Here is an 8,116-nt window from a genome sequence, read left to right as displayed (position 1 = left end):
TTGGATTGATGATCTCAGAGGTCCCTTCCAACCCAGCTGATTCTATGACTCTATAATTCCTGTGTTTAAGCTCCCAAGTTCAGTCTGTGGTCCTTCCCTGAGACTGCCAGAAGAGCAGAGTCAGGGTGACAACTGTTGTCTTGTCCCACCCTGAGCAGTGCCAAGGACCTCACGTGGCTCACACAGGATCTCCTGCAGGTGAAGATCTGGCAGCACAGATCATGAGACTCTGCTCAGACTGTGGGTGCAATGGAGACCCTGAAGAGGCAGCTGAGGATTCTGAGATCAAAAGCTGACACAGGGATATTAAACCTAGTTTAGATGATCCTGTTGCTCAGGTTGGCACATTTTTACTGTAGTTTTTCCTTGCCTGATTTTCTTCTGAAGAAAATTAAGTGAAGATGGGCAAGAGTCTGATGTGGAGTGTAAAAAGTAACTGAGGCCAAGTCTTTGTTTTAACAAGTTAGTTTGGTTCTGGGCATAAATAATCCAAATTTACTTACTATGTCATCTTCATAGCCTCCTGCCAGGACCAAAGAATAGGCCCCATCATTGCTTCTGCCATGGATCCCTGCAACATGGGGCCTGTGCACTCCGGATTCGCTCACCTGGAAAACCAGAAACAGTTTGCAAGGCTCCAAACAACATGATCACCCCTTGGCCTTGGAACTGAACTAAATACTGTTTCAGATTTGGGTTGAATCTGCTCTCACCACTATCCTCCAAAAAGCTCCAGGTAGAGGAAAGAAAAATAAAAATGTTTCTAAAAAATAAATGAGCCATCAAGTATTTCAGTCAATTGAACAGGTGGGTAAGTTTTGTGATGTGAATTTAGAAATGTGGATCTTACTGAGATTGCTTATTAAAAAGCTCCAGGGATTTAGGAGTAATATAGATATTAAATATTTGTATAAAGAGATTGGTTTTGAAAGACTTGTAACAGCAACCTTCACCTAATGCTTAAGAAAAGATCTGCATGGGTCAGTGCTTTTTATTTCCCCAACTTTCTAACAGGATGAGAAACCTTCTTTTTTTTAATATATGTAAATATTTGAGAGACTCTTTCCAGGGGAACAGTGGGAGATACTACAGAACTCCAGGACAAACTCCTGGAAACAAATATGTTTGCTTTGGTTTTTTTGAGTTACCAAGAAGAGCACTAAAGAAAAATAAACCAGCACTTGATAGGCCTGGACAACACAACATTAGTTCTGGAACACTTGATCCAGACAAAGCCAGAATTCTTTCCCTCCATCCAGGGGCACACACTCCAAGATTAACTGTTTCTTGTAAGAGCTGGACCATTCCCATTTTTTTCAATTTTTCAGGACTCAGCTTCATACCTGAACTCTGAATTTCCACATGGTGCCAACGGGAATGCCAGGGATTGGGCCATAGTGGTTGGAGGGGACGATGGTGCATTCCTTGGTGCGGCCGACACACGCCATGCCCTGGGTCAGAGAGACCAGTGAGCCAAGAACCCAAAGGGATTTAACAGCAACACACACTGATCCTGAGAGTAAAACAGCTCTGAACTGACCTTGCCCCAGTCTCTCCTCGAGGATGAGTTGGCAGATGCCATCTTTTGTTTCTTTTTGCTCTCTTTTAATCTCTCTCCTGCTAAAACCACCTCACTGGCATCGTTCCGACACTCGGGGCAATACCTGAAGTCAGGGAAAATTAACAAGCAGCAAAGCCTTGAATTAAAAGAGAATTCCATCAAAACATACTGAGTTATGTTACAATTTCCCATGTGAAACTAGATAGCACATGGAACCTCTCCATACTGGAATTAGACCTGTATCAGCTGCTGTCCTTGCAGCACCTTCTAAGCCACTGCTGATGTGCCAGGACAACAGCTCTGTCATAAAATCATTGTATATAATGCTGAAAGAGGGCAGAGGGAATAAAACAGTGTATTTTACTATCTATATGTGTATTGAAAGATGCATTTCACTATCTGTATCTGTCACTGTATATATTTCATATACAAACCAGCATCTGTCACAGCCTAATCTGATGATGGGGCCTGGGGACTGCCTGGAGTGACCCAGGAAAGCCACTGCACAAGTGAAGCCTCCTGGTATCAGGTTCTCATTTGGGATTTGGAAGGGACCTTAAAGTTCATCTCATTCCACCCCCTGCCATGGGCAGGGACACCTCCCACCATCCCAGGTTGCTCCAAGCTCATCCAACCTGGCCTTGGACACTTCCAGGGATGGGGCAGCCACAGCTTCTCTGGGCAACCTGTGCCAGGGCCTGCCCACACTCCCAGGGGGAGTTTCTTCCCAACCTGGCCTTAGGCAGGTATAGAAAACAGGTATCCAGATCCCAAAACTAGGAAAAGGAGTTACAAGCCACTGGCTTAAAACCTTCTCTCACAACCTCAAGGAAAGCTACAAAGTCCTACCAAAAAAAAAAAACCCAAAACACCTGTGTAGTTACAATATTGCCACCAAAGGGCAGCTTCAAGCCTCAGATCTCACTTTCTGCTCCTAATTAGATGGTAATTGTGATCCCACACACACATCCCCCCAGAACTCACCAGTCCTCATCATCTGGGATGCTGCTGAGGGGAGGGTTGAGGCAGTAGATGTGGAAAGCCATGTCACACTCGTCACACATGAGCTGCTTGTCTGGATCTTGTTTCCCTCCACAGATGTGACAAGCACAGACTCTGCAGGTCTTGTTTGGGTTGTCCTTGCAGGCTTTACACACAGGGCCACTCTGTCCTGTGAGCAAACAGAAGGCAGAGTCAGAAAGGGCCAAGATCCAATGGAAATAGTTGAAGGAGGCACAACTAAACGTGTCCTGAGACTCTCAGACCTTTGATCCTCCCAAGGACAATCAGCAGAACACCACAGGGTAACACAGACATGCAAGAACTCCCCAAGACTCACGTTTTGGTGTTCCAGCTGGGATGGGGGAAGCAGTGCCTGGCTCCTCAATTTTATAGATTTCATCCACTAACATGATTGTGCAGTCGTTCAAGGAGTCACCAGCTTCCCTGGGAGTTGAGGAAAGCAAAAGAGATCAGACTCTGGAAGTATCCCACAGCAGGAGTTCACAGCTGTGCAGGTACCAGACTGCTCTGGTGTTAAGAATCAAATCATTTTTGTGCAATTAGAGGGTATCCCCTTTTGTCTCAGTGAGATTCCAAGCACTCAGAGCATCCCAACTATCATTAGTGACTGTTCTGCCTCCCCTCAAAAGTATATTCCAGACTGATTCTTCTTTTATTTTATAGTTAAAAAGTCAAAATCCCTGTGGTGAGAGGGAAAAAAAAAAGGAATATTCTGGTAACCCTGTAGGAATTATCTAAAACTTTAAAAAAGTATATCCTTTTTTTCCCTGAAGTTGAAAGACTCCAGGAGAGAACTGGAATAACTTTTCATCACTTTTATAAAATGAGGGTTCATTCTACATTATCATACCTCCAGAAAATATTACACTGCAGCTTTTGTGAAGCCATAATGGATAATTAACACATAAACAATGCTTTGTAGTGAATATGGGGCTTCACATCCTCTCAGCATCAAACAAATCCATGGAACAGCATCTTCTGTGATTCCTTAAAGTGTCCAGTTCCTCAGTGGAACTTAACCAAAACTGCAGCATGAAGAAGTCAGTCACCCAAAAAGGACAGGCCACTTCTCACCTCTCCCCAGCACTCCTGTTGCACCATTTCTTGAGTCACTCAGACCTCGTGAAAGCTTAAGAAGAGTCGGGGAAATTCAATTTATTCCACGTGACGGATTTGCTTACCCGAGTAGGATCTTTGCATTGATCTCCCTGGTCATTTTTGTTTCCCTTTTCTGCAGGATCTCAGCATCATACCAAAAGCCCCTCTCTTTTGGTTCATCAGGGTTGTAGTTGACCATCACCACCTGTCCCACTTCCAGCTGGTGCCACTTGAGAATCGTCCGTGCCCGGGCCCGAACGTTACTGGAGCTCATCTGCACCACTCCATTCTCTGGATAACTTGGAGGGAGGGATGGAGGGACAGAGAAGGAAAATCACATTCAACAGCAGTTTGAGAAGCAATAGATTTTATCCAGGCAGGTCGATTTTGATGTGCAACACAAGAATAACATCAAGAATAAAATCTCCTTCTCCCCCACAGGCACAGCCAGAACCAACCTGTCCAACATTGCTGCTCATGCACCCCGTTTAATTTGGATAACAGCATTTCATATTCCCAAAAAACACCATTCCAGCCCCCTGGAACTCCAACTGTAAAACAACCTGACAGTGACACAATCCCTGGTTTACCTTGTGGATCTCTCTGCACTAAAATTCCCAACAAAATCATGACCAAAATGACTTCCTGAGCCAAGAAGGCAGAGAACTCACTCGTCATATTTGACATGATAGATCACATCTTCCTCAGGCACGGCTGTGGGCCGGCCAGGCTCTGTGCAACTCTCAGCTGCTTCCCTGGGAGGTTTTTTCCTGGTCACATTCACAACCTGGGCTTCAAACCACGCTCCCATGTCCGTGTCCCGGGCGTCCACCAAGTCATTGATCTACACAGAGCAAAGATTGCAGCTCACCAAAGGGGATTTTCAAACCAACCATTCATTTCCAAACCTACTCGAAGCTTTCATCACCTCAGGAACTTCACCACTATCAAGATGTTTACAGATAGTCTTAAAAATTAACATTTCCTTTGCTTTCCTGATCCTGTGCAGCCCTCCAGCCTGTTCAGGTTCAACTTAAAAGATTATAAATCCATTTTACACCACCAGGCTTCTCAGCAAGCACAAACCATTCTTGCTTAGTCCGTAGCAGACTTTCAAACTGTCTTGCTCACAGCCTGGCAAAGACATCACTAGATCTCTAATAAAACCCATTGAAACACACAAGGAAAATGATTCTCAACAGCTGCTCAAGATTTTCTTTTGTTCATTCAAGAAAAGTTTCAGCTTTGGCAAATGTAGTGACTCCAAGCAAAAATATTGGGAAAATTTTTCAAATCAAACCAGGCACTCTGAATGCCTTTTTAGGTTTGGGTATTTATTTGTTTTTTGGTTTTTTTACAATCAACTAATGTATTGTAGTTTTAGTTCAAAGGATAAAATGAAAAAAAAAATGAAATATTTTGACCTAGGACGTGTTGCATTTTATGGCTTTGTGGGTCTGTTGGTATTGTTGTCTTTGTTGTTGGAGGGTTTAATAGAAAAAAAAAAGGAACTACCCACACAATTGGGGCATAAAGGATTTTCAGGAATCCTCGACCGCAGGGGAACAATTCCCACCCGAGAGGAGATTTTAAGGAATTTTAGTGTTTTTGATGAACTCACCTTATAGAGGCCAAAGACAGGGTGGCTCCAGTCGGGCTGTGCTGCTGTGCTGGGCTGGCCCTCCAGTTCCAGGGCTCCCTCCCCGTTGTGGGAGCTCTTGTCCGAGTCGCTTTGGCCGGAGCCGCAGCCGGAGTCGGTGTCGGAGAGCTCGGGATCCTTCTCCTTGCTCCCAGCAGGAACCACTGCTGGGCTTTGTCTGACCAGGAGCTGGACAATATCATTCAGTCCCACGCTGTAATCGAAAAGGGAGTGACCATCTTCCATCTGCAGGGAAAGCACCAAACCAGCTGGTTATTCCCTTCTCCCCCTTCCAAACCTTCCCGCTGGAATGGTCTCCAAGTGCCAAGAAAGACCACGTGGCTTTAAAACCATCCCCAGTCACTCCCCATCACACTTACTGTTACATTGGTGTTCTTGCTATTTTATTACTGGTTTTCTTACTTTTTTTCAAAGAGCCCACAAGCTACAAGAGCAAGGTTTCCATGTTGCCGTGGACTTGTTACCAGACTAAGCCACTAAACCACCTCTGAGAGGTTCTGCAGCACATTTCCCCAGAAATATCAATTCTGGGAAGAAGAACTTAAAGAATTACAGATCCCCAAGGTTCCCATCAGGATCTGAAGATAATTACATGTTACCTACAGATTAAAAAAGGAATTATTCCTTCCTTAATTCAGACACATCCTGAACACTAACACAGACTGGTCTTTATATTGTACTTGTGTATGATCCAGATTCTTACACCATCTCCACTAATTGTGGCATTGAGCAAAAGCCAAAGAGTTAATCACCCACTTTTCTCCAGGCCAACACACAATTTTTCCATCGCAAGTAAAATCAGAAAAAGACCCAATTCAACTTGAAACCACCTAATCTCTCTTTAGCATGTCCTAATTTCACAAGGTCTGTAATTCTGAGAGTTTATTTGGCAAGTCTGGCACTGGATGTAGTCAAATCAAGACCCTGCCCCTGCAAAAGGAGAAGTGCAGAGGCACAAATAGGTCTCTCAAGAGCTCTAAGGAGCACAAGCATTTTAGGGTTAACATGTAAGAGTGGAGCTCAGACAAGAAGTTCAGACAAGCTTCCCCACATATTTAAGGTCTGACTAAGAAATTATACAGGAAATGATCGTCCCCTTCCAGCCCAAACCACGAGAAAAAGCAATCCCTGGAGCTTTGTTCTCTATCGGGGGGGAAGCAGAGCACAAACCACAAAAATGTACACTTCACAGGAATCACTCTGATAATTCAGTTCTGATTTACGGCACCGAACGCCTACGGAACAATCCCTGGAAATCTGAGTGCACGGGAAGCGATCCGGGCTTTTTTCTGGGTTTGGGGATGAAAACTCCCCCAGAAATGGGTTGTTTCTGCTTGGCCAAGAGGAGGGTCACAGGCAGGGGAACAACAGGAGCACAGGACATGAGTGAGAACAGGTGCAAACTGAAATGGGAGAGCTGGGGCAGGAACGGGGCAGGAAACCTCCGAGGAGCTCAAAGGACAGGGGGAAAGAAGCACCAGTGGCTGAAAAACCCCTAACAAAGAAGAAAGGTTTTAACTGACAACTTGTTTTCTAACCATATTTAAAAGTTTTAATAAGAAACTGAACATTTCCAGGGGTTCCCAAAAGCCAGACAAAGCAGGAGTGCAGCAGGGACAAGGACTAAGAACTCCTGGAGCTGCACAAGGAGGAATTATCTTTGTAGGGCAAGTGCATCCTGACTGAAAACTCATCATAAAATCGGTTTATCTGCACTGATTTCAGGGCAAGGCTCAGAGCTGGCACCTACCCTGGACCAACCCCTCCTTTATCACTTGATTTACAACACAAACAGGTGATTGATGCACCCAAATCTCCCTTAACCCAACAGAAAGGAGGGTTAAACCCACCAGTTCTTCCATGTTACACCTTCCCTGGAGCCTCTTTTTATACTGCAACTGGTGCCTCAGCTTGTTAAATTCAAGCTAATTCAGGTGTGTTCCCACATCCTACAGTCACACCTGCTAAGGACAACCCACAGGTATCTCAAGTCAGCCTAAAATGCATGGAAAGGTGGAAAAAGCAACTCGAAGAAATTCTTTATCTCCAGCCCAGTCAGCATTTCAACTGCTCTGTCTGAAATGAAACCCTTTGATCAACCAAGCCCCAGCTCAGAAGTTTCTTTGGCACGAAGGTTTTGCAGCACAGGGTTAAGCAGGATATGGAAAGTGTATTTGAAAACAGTTTCAGTCGACTTTAATGTTAATTTAGGGGCTTTTTTTAACTCCCAGGGAGGAAAACAGTTGTACAACAGCAACCATAAAGATATTGTTGAGAAGATAATGTTATTAAAGTGTTCTGTACCCAGGGAGATTTTGATGCCAGAGCTGAAGAACTTCAAAAATCATGAGCTGCTTCTCCCAATTTACAAAGAAAAGGGGGGTTTTAACGGGAAAACTTGTGAGACTCAGAAACTTTAAGCACCCCAAAGGATGAAACAAAAAGGCCTGGTAACGTTCAGACACTTTGCAAAGGTGTTGTCAAGGCAGAAAAGCAACACATTAGGTGGAAAATGATTAGGAAAAACTGAAAATAAAGCCCACTCTGCTGCTGGCTGCTCTCAGGGCAAACCCACGGGAGGAGCAGGGTGGGGAGTCACTAGATGGCAGCAGAACACCCCATTTCCACGCGAGAGAAAAGAAATCAGTGAGACATAAATAAAGAAATTTAGGATAAATAGATTAATTAAAGATAAATTAATTCATTAGGAATAAATAAAGGAAATAAAAATGAATGAAAGTTAAAGAAATTGAAAATGAAGAAATCGAAACGAA

At 44.2% G+C, this 8,116-nt stretch overlaps 1 protein-coding gene across 1 annotated transcript in view; it reads right to left on the bottom strand.

Annotated features, from left to right (window-relative positions):
* The window catches only part of UHRF1 (ubiquitin like with PHD and ring finger domains 1), a 10,517-nt gene extending 4,950 nt beyond the window's left edge, over positions 1-5,567 (bottom strand). Inside the window, exons 1-8 of the mRNA XM_029963877.1 lie at positions 5,304-5,567; positions 4,354-4,526; positions 3,766-3,981; positions 2,901-3,007; positions 2,546-2,732; positions 1,541-1,664; positions 1,344-1,451; positions 504-608 (exon numbers count right to left, since the gene is read on the bottom strand). Of these exons, the coding sequence (XP_029819737.1) occupies positions 504-608; positions 1,344-1,451; positions 1,541-1,664; positions 2,546-2,732; positions 2,901-3,007; positions 3,766-3,981; positions 4,354-4,526; positions 5,304-5,567 (1,284 nt within the window). The remainder of the gene's footprint in view (positions 1-503; positions 609-1,343; positions 1,452-1,540; positions 1,665-2,545; positions 2,733-2,900; positions 3,008-3,765; positions 3,982-4,353; positions 4,527-5,303) is intronic.
* Positions 5,568-8,116: the final 2,549 nt, after the last annotated feature.

The sequence above is a fragment of the Manacus vitellinus genome, unplaced genomic scaffold, assembly GCF_001715985.3.
Source record: "Manacus vitellinus isolate BGI_N305 unplaced genomic scaffold, ASM171598v3 scaffold_64_pilon, whole genome shotgun sequence".
Taxonomy (NCBI): Eukaryota; Metazoa; Chordata; class Aves; order Passeriformes; family Pipridae; genus Manacus; species Manacus vitellinus.
Note: the sequence above shows the minus strand (reverse complement) of the source record. Positions and strands in the feature narration are given on the sequence as shown.